At 34.9% G+C, this 25,511-nt stretch overlaps 1 protein-coding gene across 39 annotated transcripts in view; it reads left to right on the forward strand.

Moving 5' to 3' along the window:
- Positions 1 to 14,974, forward strand: part of ZNF644 (zinc finger protein 644) — a 101,476-nt gene extending 86,502 nt beyond the window's left edge. For all 39 annotated transcript variants that reach the window (XM_005542771.5, XM_074001902.1, XM_074001869.1 and 36 more), the window contains 2 exons: positions 12,112 to 12,214; positions 13,282 to 14,974. In XM_005542771.5, coding sequence (XP_005542828.3) covers positions 12,112 to 12,214; positions 13,282 to 13,474 — 296 coding nt within the window. In that variant the 3' untranslated portion in view covers positions 13,475 to 14,974. The remainder of the gene's footprint in view (positions 1 to 12,111; positions 12,215 to 13,281) is intronic.
- Positions 14,975 to 25,511: the final 10,537 nt, after the last annotated feature.

The following is a 25,511-nucleotide window of genomic DNA, read 5'->3' on the forward strand; positions in this document are numbered from 1 at the left end:
ACCTCTGCCTCCCAGATTCAAGTGATTCTCCTGCCTCAGCCTCATGAGTAGCTGGGATTACAGGCACACGCCACCATGCCTGGCTAATTTTGTATTTTTAGTAGAGACGGGGTTTCTCCATGTTGGTCAGGCAGATCTCGAACTCCTGACCTCAGGTGATCCTCCCGCCTGGGCCTCCCAAAGTGCTGGGATTACAGGCATGAGCCACTGTGCCGAGCCCAGAACACTTTCTTGATACATTTTGGAAGTAAAGCCCAGTTGTTGCTATTCTGCAACAAATGACTTATCCATCATAATTATTTGACTTTTCTGATGAGGTCAGTGCCACTAGTGCAATATATTAACAGTTTTTAAAAGTCAGTGTTTTATTTTTTATACCATCTACTTTTAAGTGTAATTGTAGTAGGTTTCTTTTGTCTGTTTTCAGCTTTAATGATATAATTGGCCACACAGGACTGTAACAAGTGCTAATGAACATGTAGTACAGTGTCAGGTGCTGAATGGGTTTGTAAGCCACTAGAAAAGTCATTTTTATGTTGTGGAAAGTGCTGTGGGAGCACTTTCTGATGTGACAGGAAAAGTAGTATTGTGAAAGCTTCCCAATATGCATTAAATTACTTGGTCATTCATGAGTGTCACTGTAGTGTCTTTTAAAAATAATACGGTACTGTATGTTTGAAAAATTGCATGCTTTCATAATGGTTCATTCAGCCTGAAAGAGTGTAAGTAGAAAATTTTGATCTTAGTAAGATTAAACTCCAAACGAGCGAACCTGCTTCTACTTAAAGCAAACACCTTGATAATTCTTCCAGACTGGACTGAGGGGGGATATGTGAAAAGTACGAGACGTGTCTCTACTGTCAGAGAACTTAGGAAAGGATTGTTGACAACATACATAAAACTATCAAAATTTGGAAACTGTGCAAGATGGTATACAACTAAATGGCATATTGGCTTTAAGTGTTGTAGGTGTTCAGGTTGATTATTTTAGTCTAAGCCTCCTTTTGAGGGGAGCTGGGAATTAAGTGAGATTCCTTTTTTTTTTTCCTGATGCCCTTACTGTTTGTCTCATTGAATTAGAGCTTGTAGAAAAGAGAAAAAGAAAATAAATAAAAATAGTTCATGCTGGTATGTTTCTTGTCACTTTTCAAATGCAAGAGAACTACAAAACTAGCAGTCACACAAAATTTTATTCATTCAACAAAAGTTTGAGTTCTTGTACCAAGACTGTGCTCATCGCTGAGCCAGTAAAGTTACTGCACTCCAACTTCATAAACATAATCATAACCCAGTGGGAAAAGATCAAGTATGGTGTTACAGAAAGGTTTACATGGTTTCAGCCACACCCTTAACTTGAAGGATGCAGTAGAGTTTTAGGAAGACAAGATGAAGTGTAGAACATTTCAGGCAGAGAAGAACATAGTGTGGACACAAAGGTATGAAATTTGGACTTCAGGTGTCAGGAGTGAAACTTGGAGTTCAACTATGAGAAGATTTGGTTACAGATGTTTGGGAAAATTGTAGTGCCAGAAAGGTGGGGTTGGTGCTTTGAATGCTTGGTAAAAAATAAAAAAAATTAGGAAGTCGTTAAAGAATGTTTTAAAAATAAGGGGGCTGGGTGTGGTGGCTCACACTTGTAATCCCAACACTTTGGGAGGCTGAGGCAGGCAGATCAGCTGAGGTCAGGAGTGTGAGACCATCTTGACCAACATGGTGAAACCCCATCTCTACTTAAAAAAAAATACAAAAAATTAGCTGGGCGTGGTAGTACACACCTGTAATCCCAGCTATTCAGGAGGCTAAGGCAGGAGGATTGCGTGAACCCGGTAGCCGGAGGTTGCAGTGAGCCAAGATTGTGCCATTGCACTCCAGCCCGGGCAACAAGAGCAAAACTCCTCAAAAAAAAAAAAAAAAAAAAAAAAAAATTAGCTCAGTGTGGTGGTGTGTGCCTGAGTAGCCTCAGCTACTCAGGAGACTGAGGCAGGAGAATTGCTTGAACCTGGGGGGTGGAGGTTGCAGTGAGCCAAGATTGCACCACTGCACTCCAGCCTGGGCGACAGAGTGAGACTCTGTCTCATAAATAAACATAAAAGAAAAATAGGCCAGGCGCAGTGGCTCACACCTGTAATCCCAACACTTTGGGAGACCGAGGTGGGCGGATCACCTGAGGTCAGGAGTTTGAGACCAGCTTGGCCAACATGGTGAAACTCCATCTCTACTAAAAAATACAAAAAAGTAGCCAGGCATGGTGGGTAGACGCCTGTAATCCCAGCTACTCAGGAGGCTGAGGCAGGAGAATCACTTAAACGCGAAAGGCAGAGGTTGCAGTGAGCTGAGATCATGCCATTGCACTCCAGCCTGGGCGAGACAGCAAGACTCCATCTCCAAAGAAGGAAGGAAGGCAGGCAGGAGGGAGGGAGGGGAGGGAGGAGGGAGGGCGGGGAGAGAAAGAGAGAGTGAGAGAGAAGAAAAATAAGAGAATGGCATGGTCAGACTTTTATTTTAAAAAGCTATTCATGAGACAATGAAAAGATGGGTCTTTATATTTCTTAGCTATAACTTACTTCTATAGTACTGTTCTTCATTAAGAGCATATATGTGTATACATTTATCTGCACAGTAACATATCATTTATAAATGATTAGCAAGGTAGTGAATTATCTGAGTTGAGTAGATTCTCTAGGTGACTGAAGACTAGTCCTTCAACTGTTAATAACTTGATTTTTCCTAACCAATTTGGTGGTTATTGCTCTAAAATGTTGTTCTTATTTTTGCCTTGAGTAGCTTGGATATAATTTAATCCAGTATTTTGGGTAACCCTCTACTAATTGTTTTATTATTCCAGCAAGAATTAGGCTATTTCCCCAGCATACTAAAAAATGATGGGCTGATTTTTTCACTAATTCAACATGTATTTTTTTTCACCTCCAACTGTGCTAAGTATGCAGAGGTATATTGGATCTTACAATACAGTAGAAGTACATATATGCATAACTGCAATACAAGACAAATTGGTAAGTGCCATTGAAGAGGTATGCGTGAAATACTGTGGAATTTCAGAGAAAGAGGAAGACACTTTCAGCTAGACTAGGATCTCCCAAGGCTTTTGGAATTAGCATTTGAATGGACCCTAATGTATAGCCAACTGAAATGGAAATGGAGGTCAGGCATGGGGAAGAGAAATGCCTGAAGGAAGGAGCAAGGCGGGACAATGTGGGAAGTTTATTGGAAATACTAGGAAGTAGGAGGTAAGGGGGAATTGAGTTGGATTGGTAAAGTGAGTCACAAAGATGACATAAAATGCTAGTCTAAGATGTTGGAATTAACTTTGTAGTGGGGAACTATTTGAATACAGAATTTGTGTAATGCATTTAAAATTGCTTTTTAAATAAAGGATTTGGCGGAGAGGAGGAAAAATTGCAGGGTAGATGATTTTAAGAGTCCTGTACCAGGTCAGTGACATTAAGTATGTAAAGGAGGGATAATAGATGTATGGGTAATATTACGGAAATAAAATAAGCAGGATATGGTAGATTAGAGATAAGAGATGGCTCAGTATTTTAAATCTGAGTGGGAGGAGGATGGTTATACCAGTACGGTTAATCAGTCTGCTGCCATGCTGTCTGGTAGAAGGGCAGGCTTCATTACTTCTCTTGTCATTTACTAGCAACACTTCATCATCCAGCTATCCACTATAACAAAGTGTCATTTTAAAAGCTAGAGATCTCCAATTTTGGAAAAGAGAGCTTTATTTCTTAGAAAGCTTGAAGCCTGCAGGCTTGGAAGTGAGACAGAGACCAAAAGCAAGCTCTTCAAAGGAGGAAGAGTGAGACAGGAAGTTATGCTGAACGGGTTGGCTGAGTATACATATTCAACAGGTTATATAGGAGGAGTTATGAATATTCATGAGGGGGTGCACATATGCTTAGTGTGCAGGCTCCATGTTACATACATCTCATGTTCACTTTGAGGTGAAGACTTAACATTTAATCATAGGAAAATTAGGGTTTACATGTCAAAAGGTGAAACAGAGTTCATAGGCACCCTATGTGCAGCCTCCATGGGCCAGCTAGAACCAGTTGGTGATCTCTTATCAGGAATGCTGGTCAGTTCAAAACCACAAAAACAGAGGGGAGTCCAGCTTCTGAGTTAGGCGATTGGTTGATATCCGTGGTGGAGCAAGTCTTTTGAAAGGGTTGGTTTCTTTTTAACTCTTAGGAAAGAAAGTTTAATGGTGGTTAGTGAGGGAGGGAACCTAATGAGACATGCTTCACCTCCTGTCCCATCATGGCTGGGAACTCAATTTTTAAGGTTTCTCTGGGGTCACCTTGGCAAGGAGGAGGGTATCCATTCAGTCTGCTGTAGAACTTAGAATTTTATTTTTATTTCTCAAAAGTAAATAACCACACTTGTTGAATCAGTAAGTTTGTTTTTAGGAGAATATAACCGAAGAGTTACACCATTGTAGCATAAAATACTTAAATTTTACAATGCTTGTTTTTTGCTGCTCATTGATTCCAAAAGGAGGGTGATCTATTCTGACTGACATCTTGTTTTTCATGCAAGTCTTATCTAATTTCCTAGCATTACTGTTGGTTTTATTATTTACCAAGTTTCTGGGTTTTACTTTTTTTTTTTTTTTAATATTTGGGCATTTTAAATGTATCTAATTCTATCCTCAGTTATAATGTTTGTGTTTGCTGTGATTTTTTTTCTGTAAGCCTTAAATAATGAGATTCAGAAAATATCATTAGGTATAGAGTTTATTCAAGCCCAAAACTTGAGGATGGCCACCTGGGATGGCCACCTGGGAGCATAGGTTCAAGTTGCCCTGGATATACACTGTGATTAGCAGCAGTTACAAGTGAGTTTTTAAGAAAAAAAGCGGTTTCTGTGTTTATTTACCAAGAATTTACATTAAGATAACGTAAGCTATGAATTGGCTATACATTGTTCTTTGTATCACAGATTTCAGGAACATAAAAATAATGGGTGAGGCATCAGGTCAGGAACATAATAAATGCCTAATTTAAACAATTGCCCTCCCCCCAGTCGGGGGGTGGGCATGAGAGTCACGTGACTCAAGTCCCCTACTCCAGTCTTTCTGGGCCTGGTAAATCTCGCATGCTGTACATAGCTGACTGCTCTGAGCTGTTTTCCTTCTCTCAATTCTAACTTGAATTTCTTGAATGCTATTTGTAATCTGGATTAAGATAGAAGTAACCCTTATAATAACAAGGCATGTGGTTGGCCAGAGCTAAATTTTAGTGTAATGTTTTAATTGACTTTATGGAAATAATAAAATAACACCCAGACTTTCTCTGTTGGAGGTTAGGGCAAAAGGATGCCTTATTGGTAGGTAGTTCCTCACTTATTGCAGAAGTAGAAAAAAGTAGAAAAGTAGAATTTACTTTTTTTTTTTTTTTGGTATGCCTAGGGTTTGAAGAATGAAGTTAATTTTTGTTATCCAAGGTTTATGTTTTTAATTGTAGCTTAGCTGGGAGTTGGCTAACACAGAAAATACCTGATCAATACCATGTTTGGTTGTAGTTTGAATTTTGGCTGGAATGTGTAAAGCTCTTAAGAACTATAAAAAGCCAAATCAGATCCATTGCAACCATGGATTTGTGACATTGAGATTTACTAATATATTGTTATGAGTACCATCTAATTTAAGTTAAATATGATTATATCAAGGATAATTTAAAGGAAATTTTAAAATTAGGTGGTTTTCTTAGCTAATTTTAAGATCAAGAACAATTTAATTATTGTTACTACATCTGAAATGATATATCAGAAATAAGGAGATTTTAGAGGGCAGGGACTGTGATTATTTTGTTTGTAATTCTCAACAAAAGTGACTTAAAGCAGATTGTCATTATGTACTTTAATGTTTATTCTTATTTCAGATGTGTCTTAGAAAAGTGGTTGATATTGATAGCTAATGCCTATTTTGCTTAATAAAACAGCATACAAGTCCAACTTACTTGAAAAGAAAATTTTAAATGTTATTTTCTTACCTGTTACCACAAAGAAGTAATACGTTTGCTATCCTATCAACTCTTAACTGACCAGTAAGCCACTTGTAGTTGTGATATTGTTAGCTTTTTTAGCTTTGGGCAAGCTGGTAAAACTAGCCTGCTTCTAATTTCTGTTTATAAAAATGTGTGAAGTATCATATTTATGTCTAGCTTTTCCCTTTACATAGAGAATACTTGCTCAAAATATTCTTTAGTAATCATCCCCTCTACTTTGAAATAGTGGGGGCTTCTACAAGTTGTACTTTTTCTTTAACTGAATCCATTCAAGTTTAAATATAAAAGGCTACTTCCATTTCCTTTAACTCTTCCTCTGAACTATAAGGCTGTTGACTATCCTTAATATTAATTTCCTACTTTGTAGGACAAACTCAAGCAACCAGTCCTTGTGGACTAGTAATTTGTTAAACCACAAACCTAATTCTTAAAGCAAAGGAAATCTGCTTTCCACGTATTTTGCATTTCATCCTCTTCCAGGTAAATTATTAAAACATGCAGGATCTAGTTAACTTTGCCACTGATTGCTGTGTGATTGAGTTACTTATCTTTTTTTCAGTCATTGGGAGTGGAAACTCTAAAAATTAATGAAAGTTATTTAGGGTACTAAAAAATTATTTAATTTTAGAGTGAAAATATCAAGGGAAAATGATGATGAAAATAAATACTTTTGAGGTTACTAAATGTGTATCTTTATACTTCATTCCTGATTATAAGGGAAACATTGCTTTTTTTAACTTTAAACTTATATACTCATCTTCGGAATAATGAAGTGGTATAGCTAGAAGCAAAGAACTGATGTTGGTAGGAGTAGGGGAGTCTTTTTCAATTTTCATACTGTGTAGAGATTAGGGATTTAACAATTTTTCTCTTAATAGCTTTTTTTTTTTTTTTGTATGGGCCAAGAGATTGAGGGGTGGAACTGAATGCAGCCTTTCTCATTTATGATAGTAGATACTCAGGTCCCAGGACTGCTATTTGCAGAGTCCAATGCAAAATGAGTACGTGGTAGACCTCGTTCAAAAATTAATAATTTCAAGGCTGCAACAGTAGAGCATTAAACCGAGTGTGGGGCTCTCCCTATGTGGCTGCACAAGTTGGACACCCATGAAGCTGGTCTCCTAGGCACTTTGTACAGAAAGAAAGATGAAAGCTGAATAAAGGAAACTTTGACTTCTCAACAATTGGCTTTCTCTACCCCATTCCTGTTTTACACAAGCTAGCATGTTTTTGTTTGTTTGTTTGTTTGTTTTAAAAAGGCCCTGATTCTTTTTCAGTTGAGGCCAAAGGAAAGAAAATGGTATTTGCAGTCTTTTTATATGCTTGGGGCTTATGAACCTTGAAGGATTAGTGACAGTTATAATTGAATTTATTACTAACACAGAAACAGAAAACCAGTACTGAATGTTCTCACTTATAAGTGGGAGCTAAACAACAAGAACACATGGACACAAAGAAGGGAGCAACAGACTGAGGCCTACCTTGAGGGTGGAGGGTAGGAGGAGGGAAATAATTTTAAAAACTACCTATCAGGTACTATGCTTATTGCCTGGGTGATGAAATAGTCTGTACACCAACTCCTGTGACAATTTACCTATATAACAAACCTGCACATGTACCCCTGAAGTTAAAGGTTAAAAAAAAGAATTGAGTTTATTTTTCTATCTTACACTTGTGTACCCTTTGGCATGTGTGCATCCTCTTCCCACCTCACCACTGCCACCACAACCTCCAGCACCAACTTTTTAATAGTGGTGGAATGATGGTTTACCTGTTTGTGTCATGTTTATTCCTACTGCAGTTCTGAGTGAGGTCATAGCTAATATTGTCTACCAAACTTATACAGTCCAACCACTTAGAGAAAAAATTTTCTTCCCTCTTGTGCCTCTGTCTTTGGGTATAGATAACCCAGTTGTTTCACTTTGTCCTAGAGATACCAGCAACCAATTAGAAAAGAAACGGATTAAACATGCTTTTAAGTAATTGGGCAGGTGAGAATGATTACAAATAAAAATACTTTGGTAGTGAATGTTAATTTAGTTATGGTGTGCTTTATCAAAGAAGTTCCAGATGTTTTTATGAACTCTCATTCTCTTGGGTCATTTATATTGTGAAGGAAAAAGAAAGTGAAACTCGTTGAAGCAATTATTGTATAAAATGGGCAGAAAGGTGGAAAGAGCAAAAGATTTTAATAATGTCAAAGTCAAAACTAAATTCTTAATCTTCTTTGGGTAAAACTAAATAATGGCTCAGAAAACAGACGAATTTTTATGTGTTGTGTCATCTATTTGCTTTGCACCAATCTGGTTTAGTGCTTTGGCGTATTGTTGTCGTCATGATCATTGGTCATCGTATTCGTAGCATAGCAGTGTGGTGTTCTTTTTGAGGACTCATGAGTTTATCGTATTTCTCTTTCATATTTGTATTTGACCAAGACAGATATCTTACTGGAAGATATATATATATATATATATATATATTTTTTTTTTTTTGCATTTTACCTCACAGCTCAATTTATTCTCTGTATAAGTAAAATATTCTCAGTAGCAATTTAGATCTTTTATAAATCAGGTAACTTGAAAGATTTTTGACAGTCTTTTGGTTGAAATTGATCACTTAAACAGTTTGCCCACTGATTAGTAATCTCAGGAAGGTTTGGATGACTGGATTTGTTTCTTTCTAAAGAAGCTTATACTTGAGAAGAAAATTAACACTTTCTAAAAATAAATTTTTAATATATTTAAATTATAGAAACAATGTCAGATTTAAAATACTTTGTAAAGAGAAAAGTGTGTGTGAGTTTTTTGTTTTTAAGTTCCTTGGAGTGTTTTGGTCACTAACAAGTGCAAATAAAATCCTATTACAAAAAAAAGGCTTTGTGTAACAAAGTTATCTATTTGGCAGATTATTCATATAAACAACTCTGTTAAAGCTTTGGCTGTTTATCACAGATATTGATGAGCTGCATTATACTAAAACTGAATGTGTTAGTGATCTGTATTTAATGTTGTAGTGGCTCCTGGTACAGTCCAGAACAAAACTACTTTTCCCTCTAGATATAATAAAATCTCTTAAGTGAAAATATTGGTATAACAGACATGTTTGTACCTCATCCTTTCATTTATTGAAATTTTCTGTGTAAATCGTCTTTTTATGTAGAGGATCCTATATAGATGTCCCCTTTTTGTGCAGTTTTAATATGTTAAATATTCAATTTTAAACAGATTTTCCCAAAGGTATGGTCACTATCACAGGAGTGAGTTTGGATATTGGCATTAGAAAAAACTATTGTAAAATATGTTCATGTCTCACCTACTCAAAAATATAACATTTCAGGAGATAATCTAGAATTGATGAAGATATTAAAACACTGAGGCATTTAGATTTCAATTTCCAGAGATCCCAGATTTTTAATATTTTAACTTTATGGATAAGTTTCTTGGCATTCTCAGTGCATGAGATTCTGTAACCTTAACTTTGGAGCCCTGGGTTCTAGAGATGATCGATCAGTCATATGCTGACTGAGTTGTCCTGCTTTCCAAGGTCATAATACCTTCAAATATTCATTGCTACAAAAATGATGGCATTCTTATTTCAAGTTTAGATCTGATCATTCATAACACAGCCTAAACTTAGGAATTTCCACAGTCCATAAAGCATCAAAAGCCATAAAATAATTCTTTTTTTCCCTAAAGGAAAACCAAAAATATTTCTGTATTTCAGAATAAACATACCCAGTTCCATTTTTAAAATATTACAACATGTAAATTTAAATGCTTTATAACTGATAAAGTGTTCTTTTGCATATTTCCCTACCATCCTCTGCCCTTCTTCCTCAATTTGCTTAACACCCCTAACATTAACATTCTGTGAACAAATTTTTAAGGGTTGTTATAATGTATTCTATTTGTATCCTACAGTAATTTATTTGCATTTTAAAAGGAATTTGAATACAGTGTGGCAATTTTGACAACCAGCAAGCTCATCAAAGTAAGATTATACCTGTAGTCTTATGAGACACCAAATGCCTGCTCTATTCTGCCTAACACAGACAAGGATCCATCTTTACAAATGGAAAGAATAGCTGACATCTAGTAGCAGTTACTCTTTGAGTTACCTCAACTCTATTTCCAGTATATGAATTACTCATAACCCACTTAAATTCAGATTGCTTACCACAGCGATTAGGAAAAAGGTTTTTCCTACTGGTTACAAAGCATATCGTATTTCACTCTTGTAGTTGTTGTGAATAACCTAGTTTCTCTACATAAGCTGGACTGGTCAGTGATTTATATCTAGGATAATGAAGTACGTGCGACTGCAGCAACATATTTAAACAAATGATGCACAGTGTTGTACAGGAATATTACCTGTATCAAATAGGAGTAAAACATTTTCATTCTTAGGCTGTCTAAATATCAATGGTTAAATTACTGGGTTTTGCTTTATTTTTACTACAGAAGTATTTGTTGAGTTCCTACTACATGCCAGGCTCTTGACTGAGATAACTAATAAGATCCTTATAAGATTTTTCTTTTCCAGAGTTTGGTTGTTTAGTTTTGAATTACCCATTCTTTAATACCTAACTTGACTTCTAGTAGTTCTTTACTTATTAGACTCTTCTTCTAAGGATAAACAGAAAAAGACTGTGTGTCCTAGATTTTACTTTTGAATAGGCAGGTGACAGGAAGCTGATACCAGTGACTTCAATTTAGGTTTCTTGTGGTTTTGAATTTTCTATATGACATTTCTGTTAGCATTGCCATTTGACTAAGGAACTATGTTTACTGGTTTTGTGATAGTAGCATCTATTCTTTTGGAATCTGGACTTTGAACAATTCATTTCACAGAGTCATTGAATAGCCAGTTCCTTCTCTCTTACTTAGAATTTTTCAAGGGAATTTTTCACATGACAGGATAATGGAAGAAAAGCCATTTGGATAACTCTTCTGTTACATTTGTATCCCTCCCCCCTTGGATCCCTACAGATAAATTCTTACCTTCTCTTCCTGCTAATTGACCAGCAGCACCCTGGATTGCTATCATCCCTTTGTCTAAAGAAATGGTGTAGCTGTATTCAAAGACCTATAAAATGTTATGTGCTATCTATTTCTGCCTATAAAAAAATACCTTTTTTTTCTTTTTAAAATTAGGTTGTTTTAGAATAAATAAAGGAAAAGTCAAGTAATGGAAAAATTTCAAGAACAGTTCACATACAATTTTGGTCTATTTTAATATAATTTTTTTTTACCTTTTCAAATCACATTTTAAAATAAGCTATTGGAGAAAATGTAAAATGAAAAATATGTAAAGAATAGTTAGCATAAAACATGAGATCCAGTTGTAAATTTACATGAAATAATATGGATTTATATTTATTTTCTAGTAAAATAAAACATATGATTGCATAATTGATTATTGTATATGGAATACAAGTTAAGTTCAAAAATGAAAGTTGAACTTTTTTTGTCCTTTCAAATGTAGGGCCACCATACAATTTTAAGAGCTATTTTTTATTATAGAATTAATGGTGAGTCACTATGAAAATTGATTTTTCATTGAGCTTTAAATTACATTGTCCATATTCCCTTACTAAGTTTTCCAAATATATAAGACCTACTTAATGGAGCAGTAATCAAATGCAAACTTAATTTAATGATCTCAAAAGGTTATATTTTTCTGGAAATAAGTAAGATTTAACCAGATGTTAAAATTATATATGATTATAAGAGTAAACATTGCCATTATTGTAATAATTGACCAATTTAGTAGTTTTGAGTTATTTAGTTACATTTTCTCAGTTCTAGTTTGGCGTGGTAAAACATTATTTGAAAAGGCAGTACAGGAAGAATACAGATAGTATTCTTCAGTACAGAAAATACTGCTGTACAGTACAGATAATATTACTGCTATTACAGAATCAGCAAGTTGAATGCATGCTTCAGGGAAAAGGGAAATGAACGCAGACTTTTTCTAACTGATTTAGATCGTCTGTCTGACCTCTCTAGAAAAATATGCGTGTATGTATATTTTGAAATATATAAGGAATGTTAAGTCTTTCTCTTCCTCTTTTTAGCCTTAGATTGTAAGCAAAAGAAATCAAGGTCAAGATCTGGAAGCAAGAAGAAAATGCTAACATTACCTCATGGTGCTGACGAGGTTTACATTCTCCGATGCAGGTATATACCTCTTTTGCCAGATCTGATCAGTTTCTTCATACTTTGCTTTGAAACATATTAGCTATTTCATTTGGGGTTTTTAATTTGTGGCAGAGTGTGCATTCTCAACAATCAAGTTATAAATGAACTTTTGGAGATAGGCTTAAAATCTTAATTCAGCTAACAATATCCTGTACTTCAACAACTAATGAATCAAGTTTTTTACATTAGCTAATAGTAATGTAAATCTACTATACTGTGACTTATTTAATAGCTTGGCCAGGTGTGGTGGCTCACACCTGTAATTCCAGCACTTTGGGTGGCCAAGATGGGTGGATCACTTGAGGCCAGGAGTTTAAGACCAGCCTGGCCAACATGATGAAAACTCATGTCTACTAAAAATACCAAAATTAGCCAGGCGTTGTAGCGGGTGCCTGTAATCCCAGCTACTCAGGAGGCTGAGGCAGGAGAATCGCTTGATCCCAGGAGGCGGAGGTTGCAGTGGGCCCAGATTGTGCCACGGCACTCCAGCCTGAGCAGCAGAGCAAGACTCTGTCTCAGAAAAAATAAAAAAGAATAAAAAAGTAGCTTTCCTTGTGTTTATCTGGTTTGTATGGTTTAACTTTGTTTGGTTTGATGTTTTGCTATCTTGAGTTCTCACTTATTGGGAACACATTTTTCTCTCCCCTCATAGTCACGCCTTCTGTACTCACACAACACACATGAAGAAACACAGACACAATGCAATTTAAGGAATGCTAAATTGGGGAAGGGTCTTTTCTAAAACATGACATATTTTGGAGTAATGGTTGTTGTTTCAAGTGAATTAAGATGTGTAGATGTTAATTTTAACCTAATAATAATGCTCCCACCTATACAAAGATTACTGGAGTTTATTATAGCTGTTAATAAACATATGAATTGGGAGTTTTGATGTTTTATTAAATCATTTGACTTTATTTAGAAACTTTATCAAGTGTTGTCTTTAAAATACAGTAAAGTTTATTCCTTATGTTTTAGGATTTTATGTGAATTGGTTTTAAAGAAGGAGAATTGGTCATGTTAAGAGAACTGTTATCTTTCTGTAGGTTTTGTGGCCTAGTCTTTCGAGGACCCTTGTCTGTTCAGGAAGACTGGATTAAGCACTTACAACGACATATTGTAAACGCTAATCTTCCACGGACTGGAGCTGGCATGGTGGAAGTCACGTCACTACTTAAAAAGCCTGCCTCCATTACAGAAACTTCATTTTCTCTACTAATGGCCGAAGCAGCTTCATAGAACCAGGAAACCTTTTGAATAGCCAATTTGAATTGGATGTAAATTTGAAATTCTTTTTTTTTTTAAAGCCACATTAAATTATCTGTTTATAAATACTAAAGCAGGAAAATGGGGGAAAGTGAATTACAATGACATCAGAGCAAATCGAATACTTAAAACAGTAAGTAGTCTATATATTTTATATAGGGTGGAAGATGTGTTTTTAAGGTTTATGAAGTTTTATTGGTTAACTGTGTTTACTCAATAAAAAAGCAGTACATGTAAGCAGCCATTAATAAACTGTTGCACATGGATACTTATAGACAGACTTATTGGACAATTATGTTTTTTGCAGTGTTACCAGAATCAAGGCTCTGTTTATTCCCCACAAGACTTGCATAGAAAAATAAGATATTATATTTTGTTTGTATGTATTTAGTGTTTTGTATAATACCAAGAACCGCTGACTAAATTTACTTAAATTAGGGCATTAAATATCATGTACTTCATAGTTTGAGACTGTTCACTCAAATAGGGCAGAGTACTATTCTATCTAGATGTGTAAGTGTTTTTTTTTAAATCACATGGAACGGTTTTTTTTATACTAAAAAGTGGAGGGAGATTTGTTTAAACAAGTATTTCTAAAAGAAATATGTACATAGTTCTGGAAATTATTTGTGGTAAGGAAATATTCTTTACTCCAGTTGCATTTCTCAGACAATAAAGTGGTGCATCCATGCTACCTCCTACTTTGTCAACAAAGATGCTATTTACCCTTTACATTTTTGTATCATAATAGATTTTAAAAATCTAATGTTCTTTATTGCAAGACATTCTTTTGTTAACAGGTTTGTTTCTTTTTAATGTTTTACCTAAAATTTGACATGCTTACAGAACAGGTTTGCCTCTTACTTTATTTAACATTGTAGAAATGTAATTAATAAACAATGCTCACTACACAGTTTAGAATAGACGTTCTCATTTATATTATCTTCCAAATTTGATCAGTTAGCAAAACTTAATACACCAATTAAAATATTTCTACATATGATGAGAATGTTTACAATTTAAATTTTAGAACTTGTTTTGGATGTGATTATATGTACGAAAATCGTGTAACACTATGCTCATGCTAAGAACCGACATAACAGAATTACTGAAATAAATGTGCTGTGAGGAATGGAAAATATGGTGCAGGTGTCTTGGTCATGATAAATTGTGATTCTTTTTAAAATTTTTTTCCAAAAACAAATTAGTTCTTTTAATCTGAAATCAGATTCCTTTATAAACAACAAGTTTTTGTATGCAAGCACCATTTTATTTCATGTAGTATGGCTGATACTATAGTTGAACCAAGGATATGCATTGATTCTTTGCTTCGTATGTAAATAAAGTTAAAAACCGTTAAAATAAGGAGTATTTTGGTAGAGTATATACATACCTCACTGCCAGTGAAATTGCTTTCCTATGGTATATCTCCTTACCAGAAAAATCTCTAAATAAAAAAAGGTTTAAAGAAAATTAAAATGTGAAACATTTCTTATTTTTATCATTGGTGGAAATAGTTCACTTCAGGTTGTGTTTCATTGGATTTAAACTGTTTATACTTACCAGGTTACTTGGTTCACAGAGTATAGTTTTTCTGGAATCACCTCATTGGTCGATAAAATGTATGTGAGAAAGATCATTTTTCCCCCTTTCATGATTAATCAAACCTCTAAATTTAGAACCATCTTATATGCAAAATTAGAAGGTTGGACTAGATGGATCATTCCCAAACAAGGATCTCCTGATCCTTAGGTTAATAGATAAGGGAAAAGTACTTGTAAGTTATTTTCAATTTTACAAAAGACCCGATAAAAACTATGTATTTGTCTATAGTGACAAAACTAAAACATCACATTTCTTTACTTTCGACTGAAAATATATCAGGTCTGTATATATTGGTTATCTCTTACTGAACAAGTTTCATTGATAGTTATATAAGGTCTTTGAACATATATTTTTAAATTGGAAGACATACTACATAGCAGGTGGAATCCAGAAGTAAAAAAAAAAAAAATCATAGCAGGATTCTTGTGGGAAGGCTAGTAATCACTAGAGCCCCTTTCCACTCTAATTGTTTTTTTTGTTTTTTGTTTTTTTTTTTTTTAAGACAGGGTTTTACTCTGTCACCCAGGCTGGAGTCCAATGGTATGACCATGTCTCACTGCAGACTCAACCTCTCAGGACTCAACTGATCCTCCCACTTCAGCCTCCCTAGTAGCTGGAATTAAAAGCACACGTCATCACTCTCGGCTAGTTTTTGTATTTTTTGTAGAGACAGAGTTTTGCCATGTTGCCCAGGCTGTGCTTAAACTCCTGGGCTCAAGAGATCCTTCCGCCTCGGCCTCCCAAAGTGTTGAGATAACAGTCATGAGCCACCAACTTGACCCCCTAATTCTTACACTTCTGTGATTTTGTCTTATTAGGCCAAATATCAACATGTGTGAATACAAGGAGAAGAATTCGTTTGACCACGAGTTTCGGAATCAAAACTACATTTAATTTTAAAATATATTGAGCTATATGTAAACAATTATTTCTCCTTCTAGATATATAAAGAATTCAGTCATCAGAATAAAATATTTCATGTCAGAAACAGTAGACTAGAGTGACTCCTGAAAAGTAAATTAAGCGAAGAACATTTTTCATAGTAAAGATATTAGGGTTACAAAATTTAAAGAATTCTTTAGGAAGCATTCAAAATTCATCTTTTATTTGGCAACTAGAAAGTTAGTATATTTTCATTTGGTTCCCACTAGAAGAAAAGTATGAAATATTGTCTCAAGTTACATGATCGATTTTTATGTCAGCATATGACCTGATTTATCCTTCAGTATTGACTAATTTTCTTTTAATTCTTTTTCCATTGCCTGAGATATGTGAGCTTCTAATGCTAAATTAGGGCTTTAAAAAATTCCAGTCTGGGCCGGGCGCGGTGACTCACGCCTGTAATCCCAGCACTTTGGGAGGCTGAGGTGGGCGGACCACAAGGTCAGGAGATGGAGACCATCCTGGCTAACACAGTGAAACCCTGTCTCTCTACTAAAAATACAAAAAAATTAGTCGGGCGTGGCGGCGTACGCCTGTAGTCCCAGCTGCTGTGGAGGCTGAGGCAGGAGTATGGCGTGAACCGGAAGGCGGAGCTTGCAGTGAGCCGAGATCGCGCTCACTGGGTGGACAGAGCAAGACTCCGTCTCAACAACAACAACAAAAAATTACAGGCTGAAGTGTTAATTTACTTAGTGGCTTCAAGACAAAAAAGTTAACTTCTATGTGTTGTTTTCCACTATACTTATTTCTAGTATATTAGAACTGTGGCATAACTCATATCTGTATTTTAAATTTTACTTATTTAATTATAGGTTGGGGAGATAATGGCTTCTCAGTAATTTACTAGACAAACTTTTTTAAAGGACATATTCGTAGCTTTTCAAGGACTGTGCAATTAGAACACAGAGTCCAAAGGATCACTCTGGGTTTTTCATCACTAAGAAAATGTAATAGACCAGGCACAGTAGCTCAGGCCTGTAGTCCCAGCACTTTTGGAGGCCGAGGTAGAAGGATCACTTGAGCCCAGGAGTTCAAAATCAGCCTGTCCAACATAGCAAGACCCCATCTCTATGAAAGAATTTTTTTTTTTTTAAAGGCATGGTGGTGTGCACCAGTAGTCCCAGCTACTCCAGAGGCTGAGGTGGGAGGATTGCTTGAGCCCAGGAGTTCAAGATGAACACAGTGAGCTATGACCATGCCACTGCCGTCCATACTGGGGCAACAGAGTGAGACCTGGTCTCCTTAAAAAAAAAAAAAAAAAAAAAAATGTAATCTATGCCCATTTAAAAAATAATAGAAAAACAAAAGTGGGGAAATCACCTGTGATAGTATCACTCAGATACCTACTTTTAAATAGCTTGATATATTTATGTCTCTTATCTATCTCACTGTTTCAATATAATTATGATCAGAATGTATTATAACATATCTTGTTTTACCATTAATTTTAAATTGGGGTGCTGCGTTGTATACACTAACGTTTGAATACCACATAATTTATGTTAACCCTTGAATGTGACGGAAGCCAGTCCTCATCTGTGATATTTCAAATGACAGACTAGAATCACCTTTCATCCCCACTGCAGAAGATAACTATCATATTTATTTCAACAATTGGAACTTGTTTTCTTATTTTGAGGGCCAGCCACATTTAATTATAGCTCTTTCATCAGTAGCCCATACCTTTACTACAACTTTGGTTTTTCTTATCACAAATTGTTGAATAAATACCTTTAATAGTTTAGGCAAACAACAACTGTAATAATAAAATTTACAGAATTGATTCCTCATACTGCATGGTTCTTAAATTAGGCCAGAAGTCAAGGTAAACAAAGAGTACATATAATCTAATAAATTATTGATCTATTGTTAAAATTTTAGATAAGAAAAAGAAAAAAATACTTATAATTCCCCACATTAAAAATTCATCATATGTCCCTCTAGTCTTGTTTTTCTGTTTGTAGACTTTTTCCTTTAAAATAAATAAATAAATAAGAATTTGCTATGCAGAAATTGACCCTTTATTCTCTTAGCAGTAGATTCATGAGCATTTTCATGCCACTAAATATTCATCTTAAATATATTTAAATTTTTACAGTTTTCCATTATCCTATACATTATTTACTCCTCCATTATTGCTCATGTTATATTGTCTCCAGGGTTGGGCATCATAAAGAATGCCTTTGTCAGCCCGGCATGGTGGCTCACACCTGTAATCCCAGCACTTTGGGAGGTGAGGTGGGTGGATCACCTGAGGTCAGGAGTTCAAGACCAGCCTGACCAACATGGTGAAACCCTGTCTTTACTAAAAATACAAAAATTAACTGGGTGTGGTGGCGGGCACCTGTAATCCCAGCTTCTCAGGAGGCTGAGGCAGGAGAATCGCTTGAACCTGGAAGACGAAGGTTGCAGTGAGCTGAGATCGTGCCATTGCACTCTAGTCTGGGCAATGGAGCAAGACTCAGTCTCAATAAATAAATAAATAAATAAATAAATAAATAAATAGTGCTTTTGATGATCATTCTTGCTGTAAATTCTATACATCCAAAATTATTTCCGTAGAATAAATTTCTAGTAGTAGAGTTAATCAAGAGTTGAATATTCCTCAGAGAGTTGAGGCTTTATGTATACATTTCCAAATTGTTATTCAGAAAGGTTATATAACTGTATTCTACTAACTTCAGTGTATGAGACTGGTTTCAGTTCCTCTCATCCTTGCCAGTATATTCTTCTAAACAAAACAAAACTTTGCTTATTTAGTATGTGAAAAGTGGTATTGTGTTCATTTTTAAGTGGTAAATGAAAAAAAATGTCAACTTTTGTTCTTAAAGACATTACCTTTCTGATTTAAAATGAATATAATAATATAATACATACAATTATATTTTGCTGGATAATATGTCTAAAATAAGCTCTGATTTCACAATTGGCCACCAGGATAATGGAGAGCTTTAAGTGTCCTTAACCTCTAGTGTTTTTCAAGAGATCTTTGACTATTGAATTTTGTGGTGTGTCTATATATACTTTTCTGGGAGCTCCATAGCACTTAATTGCTCTGTGACCCCCACCTCCCCCCAAAAAAGTAAACAGTAACTTCTTTGAAAGTAGCATATGTCACCATATCAACTGTCAAGTGGTTTGTGTTTTTGAATATAATCCTAGACAAATTTTAATTAAAATTAACCCTCAAAATCTTCCATCATATAAATTGGTGTTGTGTGAGAATTTTTTAAAAAAATCTTCTGGCATAGGTATTTTTGTTTGCTTTTATATAATGTGAAAAATAGATAGCATTACATGTGAATTGTTTTGTGTATTCTGAACAAGTTGGTAGAGAAATATTATTTAGAAGTTTGCTCTAAAAAGATGATTTCTTAAGGACATAAATCCAAAGATTTAGTTCTTTCTTAAGTTTCTAAGGTCAAACTCATGGGTTGTTTTTTTGTTTGTTTTTTTCTATTGATGAGTTTAGCAAATTTCAGCAAATACTTTCAAGGAGCTTTTAGATAATGTGTAGTCACATTTACAACCTTAGTAGAATTTTTAAAACATTTAAAAAAGCATTTCTAAATTCAGTATATTCAGTTACTATTTCAAGAACCTCCGTTCCCTGATTTGAAATCTTTTCAAGTACATTAATATCTTTTATAAATAGAAAAAATTAGTCTTAATGTGTAGAACGTTGAATTATCTTGGCTATTTCAATGCCTCAGATAACTTAAGATTTGTACTTTAAAAATGATTAGTACAAGTCCATGTTGATTACTCATTTACACATTTTTAGATTGGATTTAGAAGGCTGAACTGTTAGGCTAATAGACCAGATAATTCTTAAATATTATAAATACTCAGAATGTTTGAAGTATGAACAAATTGCCACTTACCAAATTGGCTTTATTGTGAGATAAAGTACGTAAATATGTTACTGTGATATGTAAAGAAATAACCTTAATTACGCTAAAGACGAGATGTAGAACATTGCAAGCATCCCCAATTAAATTATCTTTCTCTGTTTACCATTATTCTGACTTTTCTAATAATCATTTGTTTATCATTCTTAATAGTTTGACCTCTTAGAAAGCATGCAGTCTGCTTTGTCCTGTTCTTGTATTTCATAGAAATGGAATTACACTGTGTGTCCTCTTTTGTGACCTGTTGCTTTTGCTTAATACTGTCATTGAAGTTCATCTCTGTTTTTGTTAGTAACTATAGTTTATTCATTTTCATTGTTGTATATTATTATATAGATATGCCACATTTAATTATCCATTTTGGTTCTTGATAGACATTTGGGTTGTTTCCAGCTTATGACTTTTAAAAGCAATGGAGCTATGAACACTTTTATTATGTCTCATGATGAACATCTGTAGGTTTCTCTTAAGTTGCATGCCAAGGAGTGGGATTTTTTACTCATAGACTATATAGTTTCTGCTTCTTAGATAAAGCCAAACTTTTCTAAAAAATGATTGTACATGTGTTTACTCCCAGAAGTGTGTCAGGGTTCTTGTTCCTCTGTATCCTAATACTGTCAGACTTAAATTTTTACTCAATAGTGCATATAAATATTTCATTGTGAACTTAATTTACATTTCCCTGATTACTATAAGGCTGATTATCCTTTCTTATGTTTATTGGCCACATGTGTTTCTCTTTTGGAAAATGCCTTTACTGATCACCCATTTTTTTTCTATTGGAGTGTCTGTCTTTTTCCATATTGACTCTTAGGAATTCCATTAATCCTTAGGTTGTATGTGTTGCAGATATCCTCTACTTTGTGGCTGTACTTTTCACTTGCTTTATGGTGACTTCCAATGAATCCTTTTAAATTTTTTAGTCATTTTATGGCACATATTCTTGGCATTTGTTTGTCTGATGATGCCTTTATTTGGTTAATTTTTTTTTTTCCCACTGTTTAGGGTTTATTTGATATTTTAGTTAGTATGGCTATTCACTTAGTTCTAGAATGATATTTTTACTGGGTATGGAATTCTATATTGATAGTTATTTTTTCCTCACATATTGAGGCTGTTCCATCATTTTCTGCCTTGTTCTTGCAAGTTGTTGTTGCTCATCTTAAAACAATCTGTTCTGTATTTTCTGGGTGATTTTTAGATACTTATATTTATCTCGAGTTTTTAAAGTTTTCCTGTAATATGTCTGTGGGAATTTTTTGTTGTTGTCCAGTTTGAGATCTCTGCTGGGATTCTGGAAATTTCTGGGCTGTTTATCTCTCAACTGTTTTTTTCTGCCCCATTTTCTCTCTCTCGTTCTTTTGGGACTCTAAAATATGTGTTAAATCCTTCTCACTGTGCTTTCTAGGTTTTGTGTCTTCTCTGTTTTCTTTCTCTTTGTCTCTCTGTGCTGCATTCTAGTTTCTTCCCCTGATTTTCTCAGTGACTGTTACTTTAGTTATACTATTATTCAGATCTAGAATTTCCATTGGCTTTTTTTCAGATACACTTTTTATTGTTTTTAGTACCCTAGCTTGGCTTTTATTTCTTAGAATATGGCCCAGATAGTTATTTTTATATTCTGTATTTGATAGTTCTGGGACTCTGAAATAATTGTGGGTCAGATTCTGTTAGTAGTTCCTTTTTTCTGCTTGTTCATGGCATCTTGTTTTCTTATATGCCCATATATGTTTGACTATATGGTGGGCATTGTATTTGAAATCTATTATAGAACTATTTTCAGGCCTAGGACAGTATCTTCTCCCATAGGATTTTCATTTACTTCTGCCAGGTGTCTAGGGGTGCTACTAGTTCAGAACACCTTAATTCAAGTTCAGGTCTTGCATTTACCTGGCCTACTCAGATGACCCAAAGTCAGGCTATAAGAGCTATCTCATCAGTTGTAAAAGCCTGGTTTTACAACTGGTTCACCTTTTGCCCGGTGGGTATAGTTTTGTTGTTCTAGCCCCATGAGGCCATTGAAAGTGCAATTTAGTTTTATAGCTATTTATTGAGATCGGACATTTCCCCCTGGGCAAAACTAAAAGATATCCCTACTGCATGGCCTCACTGGGTTTCTTGTCTTCCTTTTTTTTTTTTTTTTTTTTTTTTTTTTTGAGATGGAGTCTCGCTCTGTCACCCAGGCTGGGGTGCGGTGGCCGGATCTCTGCTCACTGCAAGCTCCGCCTCCCGGGTTTACGCCATTCTCCTGGCTCAGCCTCCCGAGTAGCTGGGACTACAGGCGCTCGCCACCTCGCCCGGCTAGTTTTTTGTACTTTTTAGTAGAGACGGGGTTTCACCGTGTTAGCCAGGATGGTCTCGATCTCCTGACCTCGTGATCCGCCCGTCTCGGCCTCCCAAAGTGCTGGGATTACAGGCTTGAGCTACCGCGCCCGGCCTTCTTGTCTTCTTTAAGATTTTTTTTTTTTTTTTTTTTTTTTTCCTGTGAACTCTGTGGAGAAGTGTCTTTCGGATTTTTGGCTCAGTAATCCTTCACTGTTGTGTAAGTTCTTTGATGCCTGTATGAAGTTTTTGTTTTTATTAATCCAACATTTTAATAAATCATTATAAATTTTCTGAGATTGGGGATTTTGAATGTTCACTTCTAGTGTAGACGAGTACTGGTATATAGCATGCATTCCAGTATTTACCGAATGAATGAGGTTTTTTTTGTTGGTTTTTTGTTTTTTGTTTTTTTGAGACTGACTCTTGCTCTATCGCTTAGGCTGGAGGGCAGTGGCACGATCTGGGCTCACTGCAACTTCCGCCTCCTGGGTTCAAGCGATTCTTCTGACTCAGCCTCCCAAGTAGCTGGGATTACAGGCGCCCACCACCATACCCAGCTAATTTTTGTATTTTTAGTAGAGACAGGGTTTCACCATATCGGCCAGGTTGGTCTCAAACTCCTGATCTCAAGTGATCCATCCGCCTCGACCTCCCAAAGTGCTCAGAATACAGACATGAGCCACTGCGCCCAGCCTGTGAATTAGCTGTTTTAAAGCACTGCGTTTTTCTCTTCCACATATATTTTAGAATTTGTTTGTCAAATTTGGGAACATCCTGAGATTTGGCTTAGAACTACACTGTAATTTGTGGAAAATGGGAAAATATGTCTTCCCTCTTAGGAACATGATATGTTTTTCCATTTATCTTTGTCTTTTATGTCCTATGGGAAAGTCCTATAGTTTTCTTTATAGAGAACTGCACATTTCTTTTAAAATTTATTTTTATGTATCTTAGTTTTTGTTTTTGTTGCTAGTGAAAGAGGGATTTTATACCAGAATTTTCTAATTCGTTATTGATACAAAGGAATTCATTCAGTCTCATGCTGAACTCATATTCTAATATTTTTTTCAGTTCTCTTGAAATTTCTAAGTAGCCAATATTCTCAAAAATATGACATTTATCTGTTGCTTTCCAATTTTATTCTTGTTCTTTTTCTTGTGTTCTTATACTACGAAGGATCCCCAGTACAATATTAGCAGGTATTTCTCTCTTGCTTCAGATTATAACAAGGATACTGCTGTCATTATTGAATGTAATTTTGCTTAAAGTTTCTTGTAGACAGTTTGTTGAGTTGAAAAGAGTTTATTTCTTGTTGGATAAGAGTTTTTGCATGTTTTTGTTTTAAATAACAAAGGAAATATCGATTTTAGTAAGGATTAACTGTTGTTGTGATTGCCATGTGATATTTTTCTTCTTTAATCGGTTGATACTAATAAAATACATTAATAGGCTTTTAAACATTAAGTCATCCTTAAATGCCTTTTTGTAGTCATGATGTGTTGGTTAATACTGTACAACTGATTTGTTTCTGCAGGTTGAGTATCCCTAATCTGAAAATCCAAAATGCTCCAAAATCCTTGAGTCACTCCCTTGAGTATTGACATGATGCCACAAATGGAAAATTCCACACCTGACCTCATGTGACAAGTCACAGTTAAAACAGTCAAAACTTTGTTTCATGCACAAAATTTAAAATACTGTATAAAATTACCTTCAGACTGTGTATAAGGTGTATATGAAACGAATGTTGTGTTTATACTTGGATCACATCCCCAATATATTATGTAAACAATATAAGGATTATGTATATAACCTAATAATTTCTTTGGGTTTTGAAATATTTGCATATCTAATATAGAATATTTGCATATATCGCATATATGCAAAATATTTCAAAACCTAAAGAAATCCAAAATCTGAAACACTTCTGTTCTTAAGCATTTCAGATAAGGGATACTCAATCCATATTTCATTGAGGAATTTTTTTCATATATGTTTATTAGTAATATTGGCCTGTACCTTTCTTCTGCTTTACTTGTCTGGAATCTAAGTTGGGCTAGCCTAAGAAAATGAGTTAGGAAATTTAAATTTGTCTATACTTTGACAGGGTTTTCATATCATGGACAATATTGTCTTCTTAAAGATTTGATGGTACTCATCCATAAACTCATCTGAGTCTGTCACCTTTTGAGAGATCAATATTTTGGATAAGTTTACTATGTCTTCTATAATTATAGGTTGTTAGTGTGCTTTTCTTCTTTTTGAGTCAATTTTGGTTATACTTTCCTAGAAGAGTATCCATCTGTTCTAGATTTTCCAAAATTTTGGAATAACTTCTAGATAATATCCTCTTAAAAGTTATTTAATCTCTGTATCTGTCATTTCCTCGTTTACTGATGTTTTCTTCTCTTTTTCCTTAATTAAACTTACTGAAGGTTTTTTCTGGGGTGTTTAAGTCTTTACAAGAACTTACTCTTGGTATTTTATTTATTAACTCTTCTACCTTCCAAAACCTAAATTTTATTTCCCACTTTTCTGGTTTTCTAGTAATTACATGTAAGGCTACATGTTTTTCTATCTGTATCAATTTGATATCCCACAGGTGTAGATATACTAGAGCTATTGTTGTTTACGTTTTACATTATATTTCAACTTTGATTTACTTTTTAACCAATTTCTACCTTTTGGGAATTTGTTGAAATTTTTTCTGTGGTCTAAGATCTATGATTACTTGCCGGTAGTGTTTCATGTGTTTGAAAATAATGTATAATCTCTTTTTTTGATATAGAATTTTATATATACATGATATGTAGTTTATTTACATATATTTTAAAATATAATTTATATATATAGTCTGGATTTAAATGATGCTGTTTTAATTATATTTTCTTTCTTTTCTTTTTTTCTTTTTTTTTTTATTTGAGATGGAGTCTCGCTCTGTTGCCCAGGCTGGAGTGCAGTGTCACAGTCTCGGCTCACTGCAACCTTCACCTCCTGGGTTCAAGCAATTCTCCTGCCTCAGCCTCCCAAGTACCTGGGATTACAGGTGCCCGCCACCGTGCGTGGCTAATTTTTGTATTTTTTAGTAGAGATGGAGTTTTGCAAAGCTAGTTGGCAAAGCTGGTCTTGAACTCCTGACCTCAGGTGATCCACCCACCTCAGCCTCCCCTAGGATTACAGGCGCAAGCCACCGTGTCCGGCCTACTCATCTATTTTCTACATAATTT

This window comes from Macaca fascicularis, chromosome 1 (assembly GCF_037993035.2).
Source record: "Macaca fascicularis isolate 582-1 chromosome 1, T2T-MFA8v1.1".
NCBI lineage: Eukaryota > Metazoa > Chordata > Mammalia > Primates > Cercopithecidae > Macaca > Macaca fascicularis.